Source organism: Macaca nemestrina, chromosome 6, assembly GCF_043159975.1.
Source record: "Macaca nemestrina isolate mMacNem1 chromosome 6, mMacNem.hap1, whole genome shotgun sequence".
Classification (NCBI taxonomy): domain Eukaryota; kingdom Metazoa; phylum Chordata; class Mammalia; order Primates; family Cercopithecidae; genus Macaca; species Macaca nemestrina.
Window position 1 is genome coordinate 10,154,525 of NC_092130.1, and position 26,747 is coordinate 10,181,271.

Genomic DNA, 26,747 nt, shown 5'->3' on the forward strand with positions numbered 1-26,747 from the left:
CTTCAGGCCTTGTCTCCATTTTAATTTACTTTAACACACATATGGCAGAATATAATTAGCAACACCACCATGCATACAAATTTAGAAGCCAAATGATTGGGAGAAAATGATTGTTCTAGAAGCAGAGAGGAAAACTCTGTCATTTGAGAAAGGTTGATAGGGTAAAGAGCTGGTGTAAAGTCAGGAATGACGGGCCTAGGGCAGACAGGGTGAGGGAGGGGTCAGCAGCGGCTGGAGGGAGGCCACGTGCCTGCAGACCTCCATGCTGAGGCTCTTGATCTGAAGCAGCATTCCTCCGGGGCTCTGCCCACCTGCTCCTAAGTAATAACAACACTGACAGGGCAGGACAAAGTCATTTTTTGGAGTTGGGAAGGCACCCAGTGCTCACTTTGCCACTCTATTGTTGATGTTTTTAATATTCCTCAAGTCAAAAACAAACACAGGAATCTTTCAACAGAACAACTTAAAGACAGTCTGCCTGAGACCACCCAAAGCTGTCAGGATTTCTAGGACATTGGAACATCTCTTTCCTCAAAAAGTGGCCACTTCCCATTGCTTTTTCCCACACTGCCCTTGAGCGTTGAGGTCTGGGCTCATTGACTCGCGCCCTAGAGTTTGGCATGACTGTGATGAGCACTCATCACTGTTGCTGATGTTGCTGCCTCTGCTTGGGAAGTCATTCCAATGCTCGTTCACCTTCATAGACTGCTTCAAAGGCAAAAGCACCCAGCACCTCGGGCTTACTTTCCCTGAGACCGAGGAAGAAGCAAAAATTAAATACAATAAAAAATCTAAAATTTAGAGATTCTTTCCAAGAGAGCAGCTTCACACTCAGTGTCAGATTTCATGAATAATGGATGTGTTGATACACTCAACTCTCAGCAAAAAGAATAGCACAGCCTCTGACCATCCCCTCCTAGACACAACCTAATCTGCCTTCCACTTAACAGGCTTTGTTTATCTGTTTTCCCCATTAGCTAGGCCTTCAGTGCTGCGCTAGGTTATAATGAAAGGACATTTTTTGAGCACAGGCACACTTGAACAGAAGTGGCAATTAACTAATATCATCACAAATGCTCCAGGCCTTTAGTCTTTCTCTTGGTGATGCCTGGAGCAAAAAATGTGTTAACTCAAGACAGAGTCTATTCCAGTACCCTCTATCCAGCATCCTTCTCCTTTCTTCTCTTTTTCTCTGTGGTGCAAAAAGGTGTTGTGTAAAATGGTTGTCTGAAGACCTTCACCAGGTCTCAAGTCCATGACTGGCTGCCCCTGTGATACGGTGCTCCCTGACCTCAGATTCCTCATCCGTAAAATGGGAGTAACTGTCTTCAGGCTGCCTGGCCCCGGGTTATACTGTGATGAGGCTTGGCAGGGAGAGAGTGGGCACAGGCACATCGAGGGCCGCATAGCCTCTACAAACTGCGCTGTCCCTATCACTGCGTTGGCAGGAAGAAGATGACTATGAAAGTCCCAATGATGACCAGGATGGGGAGGATGACGGAGACTATGAGTCCCCCAATGAGGAGGAAGAGGCACCCGTGGAAGATGACGCCGACTATGAGCCGCCACCCTCCAATGATGAGGAGGCTCTGCAGAACTCCATCCTGCCTGCCAAGCCATTTCCCAACTCCAACTCCATGTACATCGGTAAGGGCCCATTTCTGGATTTTCCGGCCCCAGCAGCGCAAAGCCAAGCTCCCCACTGCTGCACGGAAGACCGATGCCCCAGCTTGCCCGTGTAGCAGAAAGCTCTGGGTGTCGATACCTGCTCGGCTTCTCAACAGCTATGTGGCTTTGTTCGAGTAACTCTGCCTCTCTGGGCCTCAATTTCCTCATCTGTGAAATAGGGTAATAAATGTACAGACCACATAGGTTTGCCGTGAGGACTACTAATACTGCAACCAATTCTTGCCTGCGGTGGCTGCCATTAGCATTGAACTACCACCTAAGGCTGTTTGGCAGTTTCAACTCATTATGCAGTTTACTCAGGTACTCCAAGAGTACTTGTTCCTCCCCGTCTTTTTTTTTTTTTTTTTTTTTTTTTTTGAGACGGAGTCTCGCTCTGTCGCCCAGGCTGGAGTGCAGTGGCCGGATTTCAGCTCACTGCAAGCTTTACCTCCCGGGTTTACGCCATTCTCCTGCCTCAGCCTCCTGAGTAGCTGGGACTACAGGCGCCCACCACCTCGCCCGGCTAGTTTTTCGTATTTTTAAGTAGAGACGGGGTTTCACCGTTTTAGCCAGGATGGTCTCGATCTCCTGACCTCATGATCCGCCCGTCTTGGCCTCCCAAAGTGCTGGGATTACAGGCTTGAGCCATCGCTCCTGGCTGCTCCCCATCTTTTGACCAAATTACAGTTACATAGCATTATTATGCTAGAATAAACATGAAGATATTGAGTAGGGTTTGACTGTGACTTTAAAAAAAATAGACAGTATTTACGATTTTTCTTGTCTATCTGTCCTTTTGGCCCACTTCTCTCTCCATTTGTTCATTCAACAAACATCGTCGATGTGCTGAGAGCCCAGGTCCCATTCTCAGTGCTTAGAAATGATCAGGAAAGAAGACACAGGCCCTGCCTCCTCGGGCTTACATTCTAGTAGTGGTGTTGACAGAAAATAAACAAATATATACGTGCATAATATACTTTCAGGGAGTAAGCTGAAAATGGAAGATCGGTACCACAGAAAACGAATACCATTTAATCCTTTATGTGGTATAACTCATTTTCATGTTAAAGCCCTTTCACAAAATGCTGTCTCAATGTCTCATGGTGGTTTTTAAACATCTGTGTAATAAGGATAACCATGATCAAGTCTATTCCTTATATAGGGAAGTGGAGGTCCGGAGAAGCAATGGATAAGTCAGTTGTTGAGTGCCTTGTGTGTGCCAGTCATTAAGATACAGAGTGAATAAGACAGCCCTCGTCAAGGGACTGACAGTCCGGCGGGTGAGGCAGCCTCCAACAGATGAGCCATGAGGTTACTTAGTGAAACTGTGACACAGAGACAGGAAGACAAGTGCAGGAGATGAGGCTGGAGCATTTGCCTGAGGGTGTAATCTTTAAGCTGTGATATTAAACCAAGATTAAAGGATGAATACAAGTTGGCCAAGTGGAAGTGGATGTGGTAAAGAAGAACATTTGAAGCAGCAGAAATGGCCGTGCAAAGGCCCTGAGGCTCAAAGGAGCACAGCCTATTAGAGAAGCTGAGAGATGGCCAGTGTGGGTGGAGTGGGGTGGGATTAGGTCAGGCTGGGCTTGCTCCTACCCGCTTCCCTGTGGAAGAACTGCACCTCTCCAAGGCTGGGACTAGAGTCAGGCAAGAGAGGCACCCAGGGCACAAAGCATTAGGAGGCCTTACCCACTCACCCCTCTTGCTTGATGGTCTTGTCCTGGGCTTTCCCTGTCAAAGGGGTAGGAAATTGCCAGCCTGTCAACCCGGCCTAGGGACACTTCCCTGGAGATTTGGATAATGTGAGTTTCTACCCAGATAATGTGAGTTTCTGTTCAAGGCAAATCTAGCTTCCACTTAAGAGTCTGTGGTCTGGTAAGAGAAGTTGGTGACCAGCTCCTCCCTTTATGGGAAGAGATGAGCAAAAGGAGGAAGTGTCAGGGAGGAGAGAGCCCAGGACATTGGAGAGGGGAAGGAAGGGCAGACAGAACAGGATCCCTATGGTAGTGAGAGCTGACTTCACCCCGCACAGGCAACTGGGTGTGCCTGTGAGATTTTTGGCATGCGTGTGTGTCTCTTGTGCACGCGTGTCTCTGTGTGTGCAGGTGTGTGCATATACATGTGTGTGCGTGCATGTGTGCACATGTGTATATTTGTGTGTCTGCATACAGAGGCATGTGTATGTATACTTCTTTACAAAATTGTCTGAAAATCCTCCCTTCCAGTTTTGGCTGAGCTAATTGCAAAGAGGCCTTTCTTGATTGGCAAAATCTCGGATAAATACCTATTCCTGTGAAGTGCAAAGAGAGCCGGGCCTGCGTATAAGGAGAGTGACACAAACTAGGACAGAAAAAATGGGCAGAGAAGGGTGGGTGAGATCCAGGCTGGGTCTCCCCGTGGCTGGGGCTCCTGCTGGCACTGGTGTGGGCCTGGGGGTCCCGAGCTGCATATCTGTTCCTGGAGACCCCTGAGCTTGGCTCACACTCCCATTTCACTTTAATAACCTTGTGTTTCCACAGACCGGCCCCCCTCTGGGAAAACCCCCCAACAGCCTCCTGTGCCCCCGCAGAGACCGATGGCCGCCCTCCCGCCCCGGCCCACCGGCCGGAACCACTCGGTAGGCCTCCTCCCGTTCTTTTACTTGGTGTCCACTGCAGTTATTTCCTCCGCCAGAGAGAAAAATAAAACTATAAACATCTTTATCTCATTCTAATTTTGTAAGAAAAGATTATAATGTTTTCCCTCGGCTGGGGAAATGCATACCCAAGCACTCACAAGTGTTTCTTTTCTGGGGTCAAATACTGGTGGTTTTTGTTTACTTCCCACTATTTGAGAGAAGTGAAAACTGTAAAATAAACCCAAAGAGAACTGAATTAAGTCCGTGGCACCTACTGGTGTTGCGTGGGCCTCTCGCCTGCAAAAAGACTTGCGCCACCTTCTGGCCGACACCTGAAATTCCAGGGACAGGTGCCTTCCGACCGGAGGAGACAGAGGTGGCAAACCCCGTTTTCTCTTTCTTCAAGCATACAGCCTAGCTCTTGTGAATCTGATAAGTTTCCAGAGTGACCCTGAGATGCTCAGACTAAGGAATTGATAGTTACAAATGTGTTCTCTTCACAAGTTTATCCACAAGTGCATATTACCTTTGACATTTGAAGACCTTCTTTTGAGATTCAGGATTCACTTATTTAATCAGCAAATATTGACTGAGCAGCTACTATGTGCCAAGCAGAGTTCTAGGCATTGGGGATAAAGTGGAAACAAGATAAATGAGGTCTCTGCTTTCTTAAAGCTCAACTAGGGCTAGGGGGAGACAGGTCGTCAGACGGTAGACAGATGTCTGAAAGAGATCATTTGAGTAGTTATGTGTGGTTGGGGGGACAGAAGACCAGGTAACATGATGGTGTGGAGGGGGGAGGTGACAAGGAGCTGGGACAGAATGAGCCAGTTGTAGGAAGAGCTGGGAGAAGAACATTCTAGGCAGAGGGAAACAAGTGTAGGGATGCCAAAGAGGGCATGACCTTGAGATTTTCCAAGAACTGCAAGAAGATTCTAAGGTGGAGACCCCATGGGTACTGAGAAGGGATCACAGGAAAGAGTTGAGAGAGCAGACGTGGGCCAGCTCAGGCAGGGCCTTGCAGGACATTACCGAGTTTTAATTTTGTTTCTAATGTGGTAGGAAGTCTTATCAGGAAAGTGACATGCTCACTCCGCTGCCTGCAGAAAAGAGCTTACGTGGCAGAGTCTAGAACAGGGAGCTCAGATAGGAGGCTACTGCAGTAGTTCAGGGAAGAAATGGTCATGGATGATTTTAGGCAGAACATGAAGATAAGGAAAAGTGAGCAGATCCAGACAGGTTTTGGGAGTGCCAGGTCTTGCTGATGTATTGGAAATGCTTCCTAACGTTTGGATCTTTATGCAGCCACTACCACCACCCCAGACCAACCACGAAGAACCCAGCAGAAGCAGAAACCACAAAACGGCAAAGCGTGAGTACAAGGGCTGCTCTCTCTTGCCCTGTTCCCACCAGGCACTCCCCTAGCCCCACCCCATCCCCAGCCGACTGCTTTCTTCTTTTCATTGATGTCAGCCTTTTCCCCTTCCAGTCCCTGCTCCTTCAATAGACAGAAGCACCAAACCTCCCTTAGATCGTTCATTAGCTCCGTTTGACAGAGAACCCTTCACACTAGGTGGGTATGATTCACATTTAATGCATAGTAATAATGATAAGCTGTTATAAAGTGCTTCCTGCATGCGTTTCACATGCACCATCTCATGTAACTATGGCCACAATACTAGGAAATGGAGACTAGTAGAATCATCCTCATTTTACAGATGAGGAAACTGAAACACAAAGAGGTACCTTCCCAAGATCACACAGCTACCAAGTGATGGGAGTAGAGACCTAAACCCAGATTTGCCTCATTAGAAAGCTCCTGCTCTCTGCTCCTGGGGGTGGTGCTGCTTCTCTATGTGATGTGTGTGATCTGTGTACAGAAATCCCATTGTCCTTCAGCCAAGAGGCTTTGGGGTACAGAGAGAGGATCTGAATTGAGACAAGGGGGTTAGGGGAGCTGGTGTCTGCTGCCTTGCCTGCTACTTAGTAGCTCACAGACCACTGGGATGTTAGTTTTTCAGGGCTCAATCTCCTAATCTGTAAGGTGGATGTTCTGTACATAGAAAATGCTTTATAAAATCCCTAAGGTGCTATTCAAATGTCAGGGATGTTTTGGTTTTAGGTACACAATTGACCAAACTTGGGTATACCACAGTCCTTTTTCTTCACAATTTACACGGAATATTCTTGGATTGCAGTTACCTTCATGGGGAGCTATTTTCAATTCAATTCTAAAACTTAGCTACCATTTATTGAGCAACTACTGTGGGGCAAGTGCTCTACATACTGCGAATACACCTACAGTATCTCTAATCCTCACACCAACTCAACAAAGGACATGCATTTTTATCCTCACTTCTCAGACGATAAAATTAAGGGTCAAAGAAGTTGAATAATTTGCCTAAATTTGAACCCTCGTCTTTCTGACTTCTAAGTGGGGGCTCTTTTCCACCATATCACGCTGCAGTTGAGGACCCTGGGTTTTAACTTGCTGTGAACTACATGAGTCTGAGGAAGGAACTCTGCAACTGAACGGAAAGGAGCTCAGAATCCCAGCTGCCCCTCACCCCTTTCTTGGCTGTGCTCTGAGCCAGGCATTTAGCTTTCTGTGGCCTCAATCCCTTTTTGTCTGTCAGCAAAATGGCTTTCAGTTCTTGGATTTGAGGCTGCTGCTCACTGCTCTTTCCCCGAAGTACATCACAGCTCTGCTGAGTCATGCAAAGCTGTGCTGGCTGTTTTGGCTTGGAATCATCTGCTATAGAGAGCTGTGTAATTACATGGAAATGAAGACAGATTTGACTTTAGATTCCAACCCTGCTCACTGCCATGAGCCAAGACATCAGAAAAGTGGAACACTGACATCAAATCCTTCACAATCCCCTCCTGACACAAAAGTTATTATTTTAAAAGATTCTTTTTTTCTATATTTAAAAACATTTTTAAAAGACACACTTTTCTGACAATTTCTGTTTTACCCTTGAATTAGTCCCTTTTCTGTGATGTTTTGGAAGGATTACTGACTTCTTAAAATGTTTACACTCCACATGAGACTTTTAACGTACTCGGAGAATATGCAAAAATTGGCAAATTTTAACATACTTATTAGAGGTTCCACCCCAAAGCAAAGTTTCATAAACAGCTTTTATACCATCAAAACTCTCCCACTACCAGCAAGTTCCTTTTTTTTTTTTTTTTTTTTTTGAGTCAGGGTCTCACTCTGTCACCCAGGCTGGAGTGCAATGGCACCATCATAGCTCATTACAGCCCCAAACTCCTGGGGTCAAGCAATCCTTCTTCTCCAGCCTCTGAGAGGGCTGGGATTACAGGTGCATGCCACCATGACTGGCTAATTTTTAAATATTCTGTAGAGACTGGGGTTTCCCTGTATTCACCAGGTTGATCTTGAACTCCTGGCCTCAAGTGATTCTCCTGTCTTGGCCTCCCAACAGGCATGAGCCACCACACTCAGTGCCAGTAAGCTCTTCACAGTGAGGCAATATTCTTATCATGGGCCTGGCATATACTTGGTCCTTAAAGAATAAATCATGTTGTGAAAATACAACTCCACACCATTCGCCATGGGGCATTAGCTGCGCCTGGGTGTGGAAGGAAGGGAAAGAAAGGCGAGTTCACTAACAATCGTCAGCCCATATGACCATATCAAAGTCAAAATAAAAACGTAGAGGCAAATCTCTAAATTTGTTTTATTTAGGAAGAAAGAATTGCAATTTGGGGCAATTGGTCTTCAGGGTCTTCAGTATGTCTGAAGAACATAAAGAAGATTGGAGGTTTTATTGAAAAGAGAAGTGTTACATATCGCTCATTGACAAAGTTCATTGGTTATAGCCAGGCGCCGTGGCTCATGCCTGTAATCCCAGCACTTTGGGAGGCCTAGGCGGGAGGATCACGAGGTCAGGAGATTGAGACCGTCCTGGCTCACATGGTGAAACCCTGTCTCTACTTAAAAAATACAAAAAAATTAGCCGGGCATGGTGGCGGGCGCCTGTAGTCCCAGCTACTCGGGAGGCTGAGACAGGAGAATGGCGTGAACCTGGGAGGCAGAGCTTGCAGTGAGCCGAGATCGCGCCACTGCACTCCAGCCTGGGCGACTGAGTGGGACTCTGTCTAAATAAAAAGAAAAAAAGAGAGAAAGTTCATGGTTCTGGGGGGCTGGCAAGTTTTGATTGGTGAGCGATGGCAGAGGGCAAATTAATCTTCAAGTGGCAGCAGATTATTTCAGCAACTACCAGATAAAAGTGGTTTCAGGTTACAGCAGGCAGTTTCAGCAGCCAACCTCGCACAGAATCACATTTCTGGAGCAATGATATGTGTCCTGAGTGCTTTTCCCTCTGGCTTCTCGACTGTTTTCCTTGGATGTGATAAAATTCCCAGTTTGTATGATCAGCTTTCACAATCAAGTGCCTGATCCTGCATACAAATTGTCACCCAATTCTTACGGCAAACCTATAGAGTTTTAATCTATAATCTTCATTTTAGAGATGATAACGTTGGGACTCAAAAACCTTAAATAACTTGCTCATGGTCATATAGGATTTGCTTCTAGACCTGGTTGAATTCTGTTAGTAATACTTTTATCACATTGAAGACAAAGGACATATTTATTCTAGGGGACTTCAGATAGAATACAAATTAAATTGCTTTGAATAACTTTGTGATGCAGAATTATTAAGTACACCTGGCATTTCTTCAGGGAGCCTGAATGTCAACTGTGCTAGAAGAAAAGCAAAACAAACAAATACCAACAAAAACCAAGCAGACAGAAAAGATTTGCAGCATACCAGGAGAATCTCCTGAAATGCTCTCCCCAAGTTAAAAGTTTTTTACAAACTAAGTGGAGTGTTTCATTTAATTTCAAGTGTTTTACAGAACTGGATAAAAATTAACCTCTCCGTGGCAAGTGGGTTTATTTCAGATATGAAAAGAAAACTTAGGCTGCAGAAGAAATACTTTGACCAATTAAAGAGGCATAAAATCCCAAAGAAAACATGAATCCTTTTGATCATCAGTTATATAAAAGAAAATGTTGATTTTTTTTTTAAAAGCACAGAATCCGCAATACTACTGGTATGTACACAAAGCTGTGTGACCTTAAATGTAAATGGTCAAGCCATTTAATTTCTCTGAGCTTATAAACTTTGGTGCTCTGTAAGGGACCCTTCCTAGTCTAAAGTTTCTGCTTAAACCCCATCAACCCCCAAAATGCTTTGATGCTTAATCCTCGTCAACCTCCAAAAGGGTTCAGACATAGTTTCATCAAACTGTTTTTAAACCTCATGCTTATGAAGTTCTGAATTCATGGCCCATCTACTGTCTGTCATTTTTATTTACAGGAAAGAAACCACCGTTTTCTGACAAGGTAAGCTGTGACCTTGATTTTTGGTTTTGCTTGTTTTTTTCGCATCTTGTCTTTATTATTTGAAAAGTGCTTGGACACTCATACATCTTCCCTCCTGTCTTGCAGCCCTCAATTCCAGCGGGAAGGTAAGACCGTTGCATCTACATGAGGGTACATGGGACACTCTGTAGAACTCTGCCTTGGCAAAATTTGTTTCTCACACATCCTTTTCCTGAACTCCACAGGCCTCTCGGGGAGCATTTACCCAAGGTTCAAAAGCCTCCTTTACCACCGACCACGGAAAGACATGAAAGAAGCAGCCCCCTACTGGGGAAGAAGCCACCTGTGCCAAAGTAACTGTCTGGTGTTGCTTGAGCTTGTCATTCAGAGTGGCCAACAGACAGGCTGTCCTGTGCTGACTCTGCAGTGGGAACCGAGGCTCCTTGGTGCTCCTGGGCTCCACGGTGCCCTGGGGCAGGGTGGGCCTTTTTTTTGCTGTGGCTTGAGGGATGTTCAGGCTTCACAGGTTGGCTATGAAGGATCAGGGTCTCTTTGAAGGAAATGGACTCTACTGAGAAATGAGTAGAGCGGCATCTAATCAAGGGCGTGGGATGACTGCTGTTTTTAGAGATTCCAGTCAAATATTTCATTGAGTTTTCCTACCTCGTCATAGCAAAGCCTTCACAGTGCCTAGGAACTGTACTCACCATTTTATTTTTCAATACAGGTAGCAGAGAGGAAATGACTGGGGGAGGTTTTTAGGTCACTGCAAGTGTCTTCCTTACTGCTCAACCACATTTTATAATTGCAGAATACTGAGCTCTGCCTTAGTATTTTTAACTTTGCTATGAAGTAGTTTTCAGCCTATTTACCAAATGGCACACATGTACCTGGGGTTAGGGCCAACCTTGCTGCTTGCAAAGGATACAACCAAGGCTTCCATCTCATTTGTGAATCGGGGATCATAACTATTGCCCTTGCTTGGCTGTTGTGAGGATTAAATTAGGACCAGGGCTAAAGTTTGTGCCAAAAATCTCCTCAGTAATGGAGTTTGATAACATTTTAGTGTAATATTTTTAAAAAATCAAAATAAATGCAACAAACTCATAAGGAACAAAGTTCCAAAATTTTAAATAAACACAGATTGAGATGATGATGTGTGAAGCAACAAATTGTCCCGCTCTCCCCCATCTCCCCAGAGAGGACATGATCAGCCCAGGCAGTGCCGATGCCTGTTGCAGCCCTAAGGCAGCTGTCCGCAAATCTGTTTGACTGGCTCATTCATCTGGGCAAAGCGTACCAAGCCCCTTCTGGAATAGTCCCAAAGCAGCAACATTTTCTAATTGTCTTCTCTTTACACCTAGGCGGGCCCTGAGAGGGCTGTTTTAAAACAACAGCAAGGGAGAATATTACCGAAAATGTTTTCATTTCTTGGGAGAAACAACAGCTCAGTGAAATTTAATAGCTCCTAAAGAGTTAGTTTGCTGACTAAACCATATATATATTTATGTATTATATATATACGCATAATTATCTGCTGCATTGGTTACGCGGAATAAAGGTTCACCTAGCTCAGCTTGCAATGACGACGGAACGTTGAGTAACCGGATGTCCGTTCCACCTCCTCTCCCCTGCTCCATGGGGGTTTGTTGCTTCCCATCTTCCCTGGGCTCAGTGGGTTCGATTTCTCATTATTCAATGAAGCAAAACTGTACTCTGAGGCTGGCTCTTGGAAACGCTTCACGCTCAGTTCTTTCTCTTTGCCCTAATTCATTTCAGGCATGGATGGGGAGCAGACAGAAGAGAGAATGTAAGTACAAAATGTCAGTTTGTAAGTGCTTGATACAGGGAAAAGCCTCGTAGGCTCTGAGGAGGTTGGGACTCCCTCCACCTCGGCCTTGGTCCAGCACCTGGATCTGGTCCTGCACCCAGGACACTCTTAAGGGCTGGTGCCTCTGTCTTTGGGCCTTGGTCATTGTCTGGAGTCCATCATGCTGTGTTGTTTAGCTCATGTCTCTCTAAGAGCTCCCAGGGTGGCTGGGTTAACTGCAGCCCCATTACCAGGGGCTGGTAATTAGAGAGCGCAAGGAAAAGAAGAGGATAAAGTAAGGGATGCCCAGAAGTTTGGGCCATGCCTAAATTTCCAAGGCTACTGTCTTCCTTTTCAATACTTCCTCAACCTGAAAAAGAGGGGAAATAGCATTTCTTGAATGCCTATCACATGCACATTGCCATGCTACTTAAATATGACCAGCTGTCCCTTGTTTGCACGGGATGCTCTCAGTTTTAGCACTGAAAAGCCCCATGTCCCAAGAACTGCCTTCATCCCAGGAAAACCAGGAGAGTTGGGTATTACTCACTTTACATATGAGTATAATGAACCTGTAAGGAAACATCTTTTCTCTTTTACGGAGAGGAAATTGAGGCTCAGAAGGAATAAGATACTCTTTGCAAATTGCGTGCTTGTAAAGAGCCAGGATCTGAGCCCAGATCTGCTGAGTTTCTCTTCACCATAAATCCTCTGAAGGCCATCAGACCCCTGCTCTCATTCAAGGGCTCAGCCCAAAAGTGCCTGCTATTTTTGCAGCTCTGTGCTAGACTCTGCGCTTCTTCCAATGAAGTGCTGAGATCTTATGGAGACAGGCGTACCCACAACCCCACATGCCAGACAGCATGCAGTCATGGGATGCTCTGTGGGGCTGAGGGAAGAAAGTGTCCCATGTGGCTCAAGGAGCCAGCAGTGACTTCCTAGATGAGGTGAGATTTATGCTGGTCATTGAATGATAGGAAGGACACAGAGTCATTCTTAAAGAAAGCCCATGGGGATTCCCCTCAGGAGTGTCCTGAGCAGGTGGATACCAGTGCCCACAGAGGCTGCAGATGGTGAGAACAGTAGCTTGGCTGGAGAGATAGGGACAAGGCGGAGGTAAGGCTGGACAGTGAGGATAACATCACATTCCAGGTTCCTGGGCTCTGGAAGGATTGACACTTGTGCTTAGGAGAATCTGGGAGTTGTATTTTCTGGAACCAGAGGGGAAATACTTGCAATAGTATTGAAGAGTGATTTTGTCGTGTGGGGTTTGTGAGCCCATGTGCATTTATTTATGCAGCTCTTTGCTGGGACTGCCAGTTGGCCAACTGAGATGAATGATTTTGACTGTGGCCTTTTTTGCCTTCTCTCAGTGTGTGGTAGGATTGTTGATGGCAAACTTTTATTAAAGAGCACTTAACATAAGCCAGGCACAAGTAGTAACTAATTTAATCCTTTTAACAACACTTTGAGAAAGATGCTATTTCATCACTACAGATCTGGCCTAACTAAACAAGTTCAAGTTAGCCCTTTTGGTCTACTAGTTGGTGGCAACATTTTTTCTCTTTGAACCTCATTTCTTATCTGAGTAGAAATTAAAGTAGTCCCTCCCTTGTCTAATTTCCCAAGGTTGCTCTGAAGATAAAAATGGTGAGGATTGTAGATAAACCTTGTAAGCCACTGTATAAATAAGGTCTTATTGCTCTTAAGAAGAGTGACCATTGCAAAAGAGAGCCAAAAAGAAGGCTGAGCTTTGGTCGGACATATTTGGGGTTGAATCCATCTCTGTAACTCATGGCAAGCTAAGAATTCTTCCTTAGCATCATGCTTTTGTAAAATGAGGATGTTAAATTTTTGGGGGGTCACAATGGGAACTGAATGAAATCTTGTGTATGAATCTTTTGGACACATTGTAGATATTGTCAATATTATTTATATATTTTAGGCACCTCAGAATTTATTTCATGCTAAGTATATGAGAAGAATCTCATACTGGAATGCCCTTAGATGATTGTTTGTATTAAGAAATTATAAACCACTTAGCAAGTTCTATTATTCTCCACAGTATATTTATTATAAGGATGTATAACTGCCAAAGACAGAAGCAGATACTTATCTGATGGAGAAATAGTTTTTATTTTAAGAATTGTATTTTGATGATAGCTTAATATCTTTTTTTTCTTTCCCCTTCCCAGGATGAAGATGATGGTACGTTCGGAAACACATTCTTACAGCTTATAACTCATTCTTTCATTTTCCTGCTCAGGCATTCAAACAGAATTGTTTAGTACAGGAACCCCATAGAATCAATTACAAGTCTTAAATTAGTATTAAGTAGACTTATGTCAATTGGCATACTGCATAACTATAGTAAAATGGAATTAGTTGGTTGGATTACCAAAGAAGACGAAATTCTTGTGTAACAGTGCAGATTACTTAATCATATCAGAAAATGTAAAATTGCATGCATGATTTGATGGAAAAATTTCTCACATTTATGTCTTCTAACACGCTTGGGTAAAAAATCAGTAACTACCAATGAATGAGATAGCATAAAATTTTGACTTTCATAAAACAAAACTTGTAAATCACTTCTGAAATTTATAAGGTTTCCAGCTGACAATTTTCTGCCAAGTTAACATTTCAAAAGTGAAAAACCAAATAAATGTGTATTTTAGAGTATTATCTAGATCTGCACCCCTTTGTAAATGGATTCTGTGGTGGTTAAGTCATCTAGAAACACCTTGAGAGCAAGGTTCCATCCTACTACTGCCTAATTGGATGTGACCTGCTGGATTTTTGTGACCTCTTTATACTAGCTGTTTCTAACTGGGGGCAGTTATGGAATGTTTCTTAGTGAGAGCTGGGATCTGACAATCATATTCATTGTTTTCTACCTCTGCACAGTGCATCAGAGGCCTTTGCCCCAGCCAGCACTACTTCCTATGAGCTCCAACACTTTCCCTTCGAGATCTGCTAAGCCAAGCCCCATGAACTCTCTCCCGTCCTCTCACATGCATGGAGCATTCTCAGAAAGGTTTGTGGCTCTGTCGTGAAATTCTAGCTGAATATAATGTTTAGGTCCATCTAGTACTGAAGTAATGCCAGGTGGATTGAGAAAGAAGGAAATGATCAGGTTGATAGTAGGGTCTGAACATTTTGGGTCTTAAGACATAAAACCAAGCTGAGCATTTAGAAGGGTGTGTTAATCCACCAGTGTCCTCTGAGTCTCTGCTTGAGATGAGAGGGGTGAGGAATTGACTTCCTCCTTGATCCCTCCAGTAGAATGGGCCTTTTGGTAGAAAACAAAGAATATTTTCACTTTATGAGTTCAAAGAATCAACAAGGATTAAGAAACCCAGTTGGTCTAAGTACTTGAAGTTCATCTGCATCTTGGCTGGGGAGACTGAGACTGAGAAAATGCGCCTTGTGCTTGGCTGGTGCTAAGAATTCATTGCAGTCTCTGTCCCCCTGTTTTCTCAGTAGCAGCTGTGTTTCTCAGGGCTGGTATGAGGCTGCCCAGGGGCAGAGGCATGAACAGGAGAAAGGCCCAGTCATTATCCCCAAACAAGCCCAAGGACAGCCTGTGGTGTTCCCCATGTCCTCCAGCCCTGTGGGCTCACCTTCTCTCTTAATATTCAAGGAGAGAAGTCAAGACCCTTCCCTAAAATTGTAGAAAACTCAACCACCGACAAGGCTCATCCACCCCTGCCAACTCCTAGCAGGATTCTCACAATGCTTCCTCTGCCCTGGGACCCTCTGCCCCTGAGTTTCCACTGCTCTTCTCTCTCTTCCCCCTGGCCTCTGCTGCCCTGTCTGCTGACTCTCCTGCCGCTTTCCTCCACACTAGCCCGAACCCCATCCTTCATTCGCACGAAATCCCACTTGCACAAGGTTGCTGTGCAGAGCAGGCTTTTCCCAAAGGCTTGGACTGATGGGTGCAGGAGTTGCTGCTCAGCGTGGAGGGAACAGACAGCATTTCAGGGCGCCCCTGGGCCCGCTTCCCCACCCCAGCCCTGCAAATACTATCACCCTCTGCTGCAGAGCCACCTAGCATGCACTTCCCTTCTCACCTGGCCTGCTCTCTCCTTGCAGACCCTAAGACCCTGGGGATTCACTGCTCACCAAAGACATGCCTATTAATATAATGTCCTAGCAAAAGAAAAGTCCTCTGAGAAGAGGACTTCTATATTCTCCCAACTCAAAGAGCTCAAGTTGCAGCCAATGTTTAAAGTAACTTTTAAGTGCCCTTTACACAGTTGAATGTTGCTGTTGTTCTACTTTATAAAACTTGTTAGACTTTGGCATGGTCCACAGTGGGATGTGGTGAAGTTCTGTCCCTGTGCCCAGCCCCCATGGTTTTGGGGGCAGCAGGGGAAGTGATGCCAGATCAAGAAGCTTTTGCAGTCTGGCTTCCCTAACCAAGCTCCCCTATCTGGCCCCATCACCCCAATCCAAATAAATTTTGTTTTTTTTCTGTCTTTTCAGTAACAGCAGTTTTCCACAGAGTGCCTCCTTGCCGCCATACTTCTCTCAAGGTTTGTACCCTGGGCTTTTGTGACCTGCTTCAGCCATCACGCCTTTATGACTGGGTCCCTAACCTGTCCCAAAAGCTTTTGACGAGGGTTTTGTTGTTTCCAAAAAGCATCTGATTTCCTCATTCAGCGTTTAATTCAGTGTCTGCCGTGTGCCAAGGGCTGTCAGACTGATAGGATAGTACCTAAAACACAACACACACACACACATACATATACACACCCGTACACACATGCACATATACGTGCACACACACGCATACACACATACACATATATACATGTACACACACATATACACACATCCACAATACATGCACACACAGGCATATGCATACACACATACACACATGGACACACCTACACACACTTCACCAGGAAGCCAGCCCTCATCCCCAATCTTCTCGTGCAGAACTACTCCTCCGGCTGCTGTTTCCCTACAGACCTCGGAATCGTGCTTGGCTTTCTCTGCAGTTTTAGATTTCCATGATTAATCTGTCCATGGTTGTGAGTTGGGAGCATGTTCAAAATACAGACTAAGAGAACTTAACCTCACAGATGCTGATTCAGTAAGTCTGGAGTGAAGTCAGGGACCTGTGTTTTTAATAATACCACCTCTGGATGTCCAGGATAAGTATTGGCTTAGGGTGTTCTGCAACTTGAACGTGCATACAAATCACCCAGGATTGCAGATTCTAATTCAGGAGGTCTGGGATGAGGCCTGAGTTCCTGAATTTCTAATGTATTCCATGCGACACTGTGACTGCTGGTTCATGAACCACTTTGAAAGGCCGGGGCAGGACTAATTTGTGTTTTTTATCCTTAAAGACTTGCAAGTGACAGGCACTTGGTAGGCACTTTAAAAATGCTTGTTGAATGAGCATCAAATGACTGTGGAAAGTTACCCAACTCTAGTAAGTAGATCTTTACCATTCCAGGAAACTGGCTTAGCGTTGCCAGATTTTCCAATTTTTTCTCAAGAAAAGTGAAATTATTTAATGTTTAAATGTTGTCTTAAATTTTTTTTTAAAAATGCTGTGAAGAACAACAACAAAAAAACCACTTTTTGGCCAGGCACAGTGGTGCACGCCTGTAATCCCAGCACTTTGGGAGGCCGAGGTGAGTGGATCATCATGAGGTCGGGAGATCAAGACCATCCTGGCTAACGCGGTGAAACCCTGTCTCTACTAAAAATACAAAAAATTAGCTGGGAGTGGTGGTGGGCGCCTGTAGTCCCAGCTGCCCAGGAGACTGAGGCAGGAGAATGGCATGAACCCAGGAGGCGGAGCTTGCAGTGAGCCGAGATTGCGCCACTGCACTCCAGCCTGAGAGACAGAGCAAGACTCCGTCTCAACAACAACAACAACAACAAGAAAAGCCACTTTTTTTTGCAGTCATGTTCCATGTGCAGTGTGTGCACAGGCCAGTGTGCATTCAGTAGAAAACTATATTAGTAAATTTGGATTGACAGCCTGAGAATCAAGAGCACATCTAAGGTATTCAGTTGGATGCATCATTCCATAGAGGGGTGAGATCCCACTGCTGACACCAGTGGCACCCACTAAGTTTTCAACGGTTTCTAAGCATTTGAGGTTATGGTGTCCACGTTCACCACATGATTTTCACAGTTTCCCACCCAACCCCTAATTTTTTACAATCCCCAAAACTCACTGTGTTTTGCAAACACACATTTGTGTTACCTTCTTGCCTCTGTAGCCGTCTGAGTTCCAGACACATCACAGCGGTATTTTCCAAAGCAAGTTCCACAGATCTCCAGTTTTATGAGTCTGAGATGGAGCTTATTAATGCAAATAGTTAATTATTTCTGGAACATTAGCTTCATCCAAATTGATCCCTTTTCCCCTAAGACTGCCAGGACACCTGGTCCTCGGTCTTCTCCACTGGTTGCTCCAACATCAGAAGGGTAAAAGTTGTGTTGTGCATTGTCCAAAAATCTGTGACGACTCCCTTGAGAGTCTAGATATTAAGGGTGGTAGGCGACTACAATAAAACAGTATATGTGCTTCTCTGTTGTGAATTATAACTCTATGACGCTGACCTGCAGGTACAGAGGCAGAAAGAGAATCATTTCTTAACTGTAGAATAGCCATGCAATGCGGGCCTTGGTTCTGTTACTCTCCTGTATTGTTAGGTTTCATTCATTCAACAAGCATTATAAAAGTGCAAGTGTTTGACTACAAAAAAAAGTGGGATGGGGAAGGTCTGTCTAGGTACTGGGAACTTGAAGAAGGAAGGTCCTGGCAGCTCCGGGCCAGCTTGTTTAGAAACAGGGAAGGAGCATCCTAAATAATCCTGGTGATGTGGCTCAGGAGACTTGTTTAGAAACAAGGAAGGACCATCATAAATAATCTTGACGATGTGGCTCAGGAGGCTTTAGCCCTTCCAGGTGACTCTCCTCTCCTCAGTGGTGTAACAAGGTAGACATAGTGACAATCCCTGGTGTAGAACCACCAGAAGTACTTGCTAACATGCAGATTTCTGGGCCCTAGGTGCTTGAAAGTCGCCCAGTGATTCTGACTCATGCACAGTAACATTTGGTAACCACAGGTTTAAGTTTTGGCTTTGCCACTGATAGCACATGATTTGCTTAGCCTCTGAGCCTGTATTTCCCCATATGCAAAATGAAGACAATACCTACCTTGTAATGTTGCTGTGAGGATTAAAAAAATGTACACACAGTACCTTACTCAAGATCTGGACAGAGTTGTACTGAATACATATTTGTTGAAGGTATGAATGAATGATGGATGAATAATTAAGAGAACATTCGACTCACAGAATTTTTCTGTCTTTAACCACAGCCTGGCACACAGAAAATACCCTGGGCAACCGCAATAAACACAACTAAACCTTTCCTGAGATTCGGAAACTTTTTCCTAAAGTTTCAAGGAATTGTAAATGAGAAAAAAGAGTTTTAGAGAAGATGAGACATAAGCGCTGGGTAATTAATAGGTGCCCGACACAAACTTCCTGATCTGTAGAGCCTTCTATGTGAGTTGAACAGTTCTACCTGTTTAGTTAGAACAGCAGGTAGCAATATTTGATTCTAAAAGCTAGCAATATTCTCAAGGTAATTTCATCTTCTCTTGGGTCACTTACATTTCTTTTTGTGGAAATATTAAGAACATAATTATCTTCATTACTGCCTGTCCCTACATCAGCTGTTGGGAATCCATTCTGCCTATGCTGAGATTATAAGAATCTATGAAAGATATGTCTCTTGAGCATTCATTTTGATGTTCACACTCATTAAAACAATTGTGAATTTTTTAGTAAAGGGATCTAGTCACTTTATATTATGCAACATGCACATTTAGAAAATCACTCCAAGTTGAGGTTCTCTTCTCAAAGTTTTACTGGCATGATTACAGAATAATGCCTGAGTAGCCTCCATGGTTTCAAACGGAAGAAAATTATTTTTGAAGCCCTGGTTTCTTAAAATGCTAACTGTAGGACCAACCGCAAGGGTATTTTGAGGGGGGGGGGGGGGGCGGGAATGTGTTTTGATAGCAGTAAACAATAGCTTACAGTAAATTAACTTTCGGAACTCTGTACTTTTGAAGGCCCTAGCAACAGACCACCTAACAGAGCCGAAGGCAGAAACTTCCCCTTGCCACTTCCAAACAAACCTCGGCCCCCATCCCCCGCGGAAGAAGAGGTAAGAAAGTATATGTTTTTATTTTTGTTTGTTTGCTTTTTCCCTGGTAAAAGAATCACCAGAAACTCCCACTGAATGTTCTTCTATACTTTTATCTTCCGTTTGTTTTATTTTATTTATTCGAAAAAAAAGTTAAAGGAGAAGATCCAGATGAACAATATGTTCTTTTTCCTTGGCATTCTTTCAGACTCTTTCAATGGCAAACATGTGTTTTGCATTAAATGGCAAGAAAAATAATCCTGTTTTTTATGTTTATGACCTTGATTCATCACTTAACTGCTCGATAAACCAGTTTTTTTATCAAGCAGGTTATTATGCTAAACTGAAGAAATTACTGTATCTGCATCTTTCCTGATTAGAGGTTCCATACTGTAAGGAACACTTATTCACAGGTATTTTTGCAACCAGCGTCATGATAAAAAGCAGTTCACACAAAATGTCTTCTATTTAGCCTCAGCTAAATGACTCTGAATGCAAATTAAGAAAACAAATATTTCAAACCTCCTGGAATTGAGGTGGTGATTTATGGAAATGATTACTCAGAAGCTTTTCTTTTCACTTACATCTGTAACTGTAAAATTTATTCAGTTTCTAAAAATTTACATTTTCAGAATTCATTAAATGAAGAGTGGTACGTTTCTTATATTACCCGACCAGAGGCAGAAGCTGCTCTTAGAAAGATAAACCAGGTATTGTGCTATAGTTTATTTTAACATAGTTATAAATATTAATGGCAGAGAAGGGAACTGACTTGTCCTGAGTACCCATTACAGGCTAGTAATTCTGCTAAGTGCTGTTGCTAACTGTGATACCTAGGAGACCCATTAGTGCCAGCTTCACAACTATCAGCACCCATAGCAGGGATTCCTAGGCTCGGGAATCATTAGGCTGGCAGAAGAATCTCAAGGCAGTCATTTGGCTGGCAGAATATTAGGAGATTTGATTAATGAAAGAGTTTGTCTTGTCATACGAATCACACGGTGTCAGAAGGAGGCTCTCCTTCCCCCAAAGTTCCAACATTGTACCAGTTCTATCTTCCTCTTAACACAGATGTGCCATCCTTGTTGATGTGAAAGGACCGATATTAAAGAGACGGCAGCAACTTTTTGCTTTTTGCCCTAGACGTTTCTAGCTAGTCCTTTAATACATGAAGTCTTGAACATATCTCCAGTAGCCAGTGCCGACACTTTACCTTAAATTTATTTATCGGAAATGGGAAAGCAAAACTCTTTCATCTTTCACATCTAAACTCCACACCAGTAGTTCTCAGTAGTAGCTGCACATTTAAATCACCTGGAGAACTTTTGAAAAATCCCGATTCCTGAGTCTCGCCTTGAGATTCTAATTATTCTGGGGTGCTGTGTCAGCTCTGGAGTCTTCAAAACTTCCCAGGTAATTCTGATTTGAAGCCAAGACTGTGAATCACTGATCCAGAAGTATGTTTGTTTAGCAGAGATGTTCTGACAGGCTCAATTAACTTGCAATAAAAGGAACAAAGGAAAGCCATTATTGCCAACTCATGGCTATTTAAAGCTATCCTGATTTGGTATGAGGAGAAGGGAGTAGTTTAAAGGAGTCCTTTCCAATTAATTCTATCTTAATATTAGATCTTTATAGCATTAATATTATGTAGCAATAATTTATTGAATGGAAATTTAAAGTACAGGACAATCAAAACAGTAGTTTAGCAAATATCAGAAAAAAAGAAAAGAAAAGAGAACATCTGCATTCAATTTTGTTCAAGTGTCTGATGAAGGAAAGACTATCTAGGGATCACAAGGTTTTAAGAAGGGTGAATTTCACGGCATTTGGGTCTTTTCTGACTTTGGATGTGGAAGAGAAAGGTTAGGGAATTAACTCACAGGAATAGTAGGAAGATATATCTTGAGTTAACCAATAAAGTTTTTTATTTCTCCTGGCCTTTTATCCACTCAACCACCCATTATTTATTACTGAACAAAAGATTCCATTTTTATAAGAGACTTTAACGAGATTGACTCGGAAATTTCTCTGATACAATCTCTGTTGCCTTTCTTAACAAAATAACTCATGACACATGGGATCTGTAGCTGTGTGGAGAACTGAATGTTCGTTGAATGACGGGTTTTGCACTCAAGAAGCTGCAAAGTGCAACTGACATGTTTGTCAGATCCCTGGAGGCTGGTCTACTATTCTTGCAAGCAACAAAAATATTGACTTTTACTCTCCCATAATAACAGGAATTTATCTTTTTAGGATGGCACATTTCTGGTTAGAGACAGCTCTAAAAAAACAATAACCAATCCATATGTCCTCATGGTGTTGTACAAAGATAAAGTTTACAACATCCAGATCCGTTATCAGAAGGAAAGTCAAGTTTACTTGTTGGGAACTGGACTCCGAGGGAAAGAGGTAAGGATTTCAAATTTCAACATTTTCCCAAAGTCTTTTTTTATGCCACTCTGCATGCCTTCATGGAGCAATCTTTGGAAGTCCATGCTGTATGGCAAATTTAGAATTAAATCACATTAGTGAAGCCCTTCATTTATTGGACGAGAAATAAAGCAAAATCTTTACAATGGTTACTTCTGCCATAGGATTCTTTCTTGTATATCTTTTATTCCAAATAATCACATGTATAATTTTCAAAAGCAAGAAAAAGTATGTTAACTTAAAAAAAATCTATTTAGATGGTGTCAAAGGTAAGTTCCTGCTATTATTCACCTCTGTGACATAATTTTAATGTAGGTTGCATTTTAAGTTGACACCACCTGGAAAAGAGGAAAAATTATAATATTTGCTGGGGTGATTATTCAAATACTTGGCTCATTTCTTAACAAAATGGAGCTTTGGCCTTGTGAAGATGGCCAGATTGCCAAAGAAATTCTTCTCTGTTAGGCCAAGGTTTAGATTCTCATGCCAGTCACTTTTTGAGTGATAATCAGAACTGATGGAAAAAAACCCTCAGGGCTAGTGTTTTGCAAAGGAAACTAACAACTGAAGGTAATGCCCCAAACAAATTCTAAGTTCAAAGTTCCAAGAGGAGGACCAGCTGAATCAAACATGTCCAGAATGAGAAACAGCTTACCCATAACTTCGGCTTCACATACTTCTGTTATGATAATGATAATGAATAGAAAACAAAATGCATACTTGTGGTCAAATGTTTGAATCACTGGTTGGCAGTGGATAGAGCTGCACAGACCCTATAGAAGCAGAGGTATTTGCCCTTCAAGATGTATCTTGGTACAGTGTGGAAACACACAAGTTCAGGCCAACCACTCATTGCAGCTCCCATGGAGGCAGGCACCTAGCAGATTAGTCTTCAAGGAAGTGCATTATCCTGTTAGGGTTCCTAGGTGAGTTGTGACCCATGTCTAGAAAAATGAATTAGGCTTTTCCCTCTCTAGCAAGCAATCAAGGCTGGGGCGATCCAGGCTATGGCTGCAAAGACTTGCCTGCTGAGCCCTTATGAGTGTGAAGGTGGCAGTGAGGACACAGCAGAGAGATCAGGAAGGAACCCCCGTGCCATGCTGCATATCCCACCTCTAGACACCATGAACTGTGTCTGACCTCCTGAGTCCTTATACTTCCTAACACTATTAACGACTGGGGGTGAAACAGAGATACAGAAACTGAAACCAAAACCAAAAACAGAGCAACCCGAGGCAAGAATATTGTAATCGTGACTATGTACATGACCCCTTCATATGAAGTTAAAATATATGTGTTTCAAATTACATATATATATAAAAATACACACACACACACACACACACGTGCACACACACGTGCACATATTTTATCTTTTTTTTTTTTTTGAGATGAAGTTTCCTTCTTGTCACCCAGCCTGGAGTGCTGCAGTGGTGCAATTTTGGCTCACTGCAACCTCCGCCTCCCAGGTTCAAGCAATTCTCCTGCCTCAGCCTCCCAAGCAGCTGGGATTACAGGCGCACGCCAGCAAGCCCAGCTAATACTTTTGTGTTTTCTAGTAGAGACAGGGTTTCACCATGTTGGTCAGACTTGTCTCAAACTCCTGACCGCAGGTGATCCACCCGCCGTGGCCTCCCAAAGTGCTGGGATTACCAGCGTGAATCACCGCACCTGGCCCGTATTTGATCTTTTATCTATGGTTTGCTGGATGTTTATGGGAAATTTTTCTTCAAAGTTCTATAGCAGAAATCATTAAACTAATTGCCACATTTACATTTTTTCCCACAATCCTCATCACTTGAAGAGGCAGGATATATTATGCGGCTAAAAACTGAAGGTGAAGTTCCTGCTTTTCATTCCAATGTTGACTCATCCCCCTATCTTGGCTCTTCCAGGACTTCCTGTCTGTGTCAGATATTATTGGCTACTTCAGGAAAATGCCACTTCTGCTCATTGATGGGAAAAACCGAGGTTCCAGATACCAGTGCACATTAACGCATGCAGCAGGGCACCCATAGCAAGTTAGAGCCGAGTGAGCGAGCCCTCCTCCTGCCTCTGCTGCCAGCACGAGATCAACCAGCCTTGGCCAACGGACAAACACTTAGGACTGAACTGAACCCCTCCCCATGAACACAAGGGTTTTAGCCTTCCCTTTAAAAACAGTGTTTGAAATGAAGACTGTCAAATATCCCATAATTTATTTATTCTTCAATGTTTGTAAAGTGCATAAGTCATGTTCACACTTGAAGTCTAGTAGTGCACTGTAATAATTCATTTTTTAAAAGTTTTTTTAATGCCCATTTCAAAATACAATAGTTTACACAGCTACAGAAACAATTTGGGGCAAGTTTTAAAACACTGAAACAGTAATAGTTATTGGTATCACATAAAACTGATTTTCTTACAGCCAAACCTCTGTCAGTCAGAGGCATTCATTAGTTTTATACATGTAATTTGGAAATTACTAAACCTCATTTTCTCAGCAGCAATAATTTAAGAGGCTTCAAAAATATAATTTCACCCTTACTTATTTGGTATTTTTTTCCTGGGGGGATTTTTATGTAATTTTTTTATGAAAAGATAAATGCATGTTGAGATAACTTCTGGGATTAAAATAGTCTTTTGCTTTACTTTTTTGGTTTCCTAAAACAACTTTATTGACTTTTAGTCCATACTGTTATATTTTCGTCTTAAAGAAAATTTAAATTACAAATACCAAAACATTTTAAATTTAGGGATGAGACTTTGGTGTATCGTGGGTCTATGTTTAATGAATACATCTGGGGTTAAATTGGCGTTTCTTCACATCTCCACACCCACACTAACCATTACACCTCCCCACCAACCTTCTCTCAACCCCAAAAGCATTGTCCAGGGACATAGATTTTACCAAAGGCTCCCTGGGAGGATGAGGGAGCAACACTTTAGATAAATTTGATCAGACTTTCTTATTAGATATGGCTCTTCTATCTCTTGTTATCCCCCTGACAGCTCTGCCATAAAGTCCCTTCTCCTCATCCTTCCCAAACAGGTTGTATAAGTGCTTTGAAGTAACTAAACTCTTTCCTTCAGTTTACTAATCTCACTTAACAAAAAATATAGGCATTCAGCCAGATTAAAAAACTGGTATTCAGTCAAATAGTGACAATCAGTTGTTCTTCAAGTTTTTCCCTTTGGGACCTTGGTTGTTATTGCACAACTTTTATTAGCAACAATTTTTGGTATCTGCTTAATCTGCAAGTTTTCGAAATGGAAAAGAGTATCTTGCATCTTCATTTTCATGAGCTAATAAAAGGGGTATTGGAAGGAATCTAAGAAGTCACCATTTTAAAACTGATGATATGTTAAGATAAGGAGTATGCGGAATGTAGAGACTTTTAACTGGTAAAAATGATGTTTCACAAAATCTCATCCTTAATAACCAGAAGTTCTCAGTTAGGGTCCAAAACTTGGGAGTTCTAAGGCTGAAAACTCTGCATTCATTTACATGTCTATACAATAGGCTATTCAGCAAGTGTTTACTTAGTGGCTCTTCTGTGGTAAACAAGTGAGCTAGGTGCAAGGTAATAAGGATAGCATACACCACAGGTTCTAGTATCGAGTAAGCTCAACTTGTCTTGCTTCACCGTATTCTATCCTTACGATTCAAAAATATCTAAAATGAAGGACCTGATCGATTTCAAAGCGACTATTTGGTAGTGAATCATGTTTATAAAACAAACCAAAGCTCATTTTAAGTCTCTTAGTGGAAAGGGCCATTAGGATTAAGATGTTCTATTCCACGGCTATGACTGAAATCAGTATTGGGAAGCTAATGTTTTCATGACTAGCATTCTCTCTCTGTTCAAGCACTGGCAACTCCTTTTTGCCAGGCCTTACCTCTTTTGGCCACAGGCCTGTATATGACCCCAGGTGCATCAATCACAGGTGCTCAGAACTCTGCTCAGTGATAAATAGCTTACTAAAGCTGGGTCAGTCAGGGTCACTCTCTGGAATGTTAAACATGAAGCCTGAGACAAGATCTCTCTTCTTTTTTTTTTTTTTTTTTTTTTTGAGACGGAGTCTCGCTCTGTCACCCAGGCTGGAGTGCAGTGGCATGATCTCGGCTCACTGCAACCTCCGCCTCCCGGGTTCAAGCAATTTTCCTGCCTCAGCCTCTTGAGTAGCTGGGACTACAGGAGCCTGCCACCACGCCCAGCTAATTTTTGTATTTTTAGTAAAGATGGGGTTTCACCATGCTCATCAGGCTGGTCTTGAACCCCTGACCTTGTGATCCACCCACCTCAGCCTCCCAAAGCACTGGGATTACAGACATGAGCCGCTGCGCCCGGCCAAGATCTCTCTTTTATCTGGGGTCCCCAAAAGGCAACGCTGTACACTTGGAGCTGCCTGCTGCCCTGCAACTATTCCCATTTATCAATTATCTGGAAGAACCAGTCTACAATAGAAGAGAATGAAGCCAACACACAAAAACACAGTAAAAGGATAAACAAATTAGTGGGATCCCTGAAATCTATTCCAACCATGGGCTTCCAAGTCACATGACTCAATATAATGCTTCAGCTGGTTGAATTGTGCTTGGCGTTCACTACCAGGAGAGTTCTGACTAATATGAACTCATACCATCAATTAATAATTTAGTAGCTCTCTTTCAACCTGAGCCAAAA

General features: G+C 43.1%; 1 protein-coding gene across 1 annotated transcript in view; it reads left to right on the top strand.

Annotated features, from left to right (window-relative positions):
* LOC105480850 (lymphocyte cytosolic protein 2) overlaps positions 1-24,710 on the top strand; it is a 50,741-nt gene extending 26,031 nt beyond the window's left edge. Inside the window, exons 7-21 of the mRNA XM_011740045.3 lie at positions 1,449-1,647; positions 4,191-4,288; positions 5,594-5,660; positions 5,778-5,861; positions 9,640-9,665; positions 9,771-9,790; positions 9,890-9,997; positions 11,424-11,454; positions 13,650-13,662; positions 14,362-14,491; positions 15,943-15,992; positions 19,574-19,668; positions 20,280-20,357; positions 21,904-22,059; positions 23,976-24,710. Coding sequence (XP_011738347.1) covers positions 1,449-1,647; positions 4,191-4,288; positions 5,594-5,660; positions 5,778-5,861; positions 9,640-9,665; positions 9,771-9,790; positions 9,890-9,997; positions 11,424-11,454; positions 13,650-13,662; positions 14,362-14,491; positions 15,943-15,992; positions 19,574-19,668; positions 20,280-20,357; positions 21,904-22,059; positions 23,976-24,098 — 1,278 coding nt within the window. The 3' untranslated portion in view covers positions 24,099-24,710. The remainder of the gene's footprint in view (positions 1-1,448; positions 1,648-4,190; positions 4,289-5,593; positions 5,661-5,777; positions 5,862-9,639; positions 9,666-9,770; positions 9,791-9,889; positions 9,998-11,423; positions 11,455-13,649; positions 13,663-14,361; positions 14,492-15,942; positions 15,993-19,573; positions 19,669-20,279; positions 20,358-21,903; positions 22,060-23,975) is intronic.
* The last annotated feature ends 2,037 nt before the right edge of the window (positions 24,711-26,747 follow it).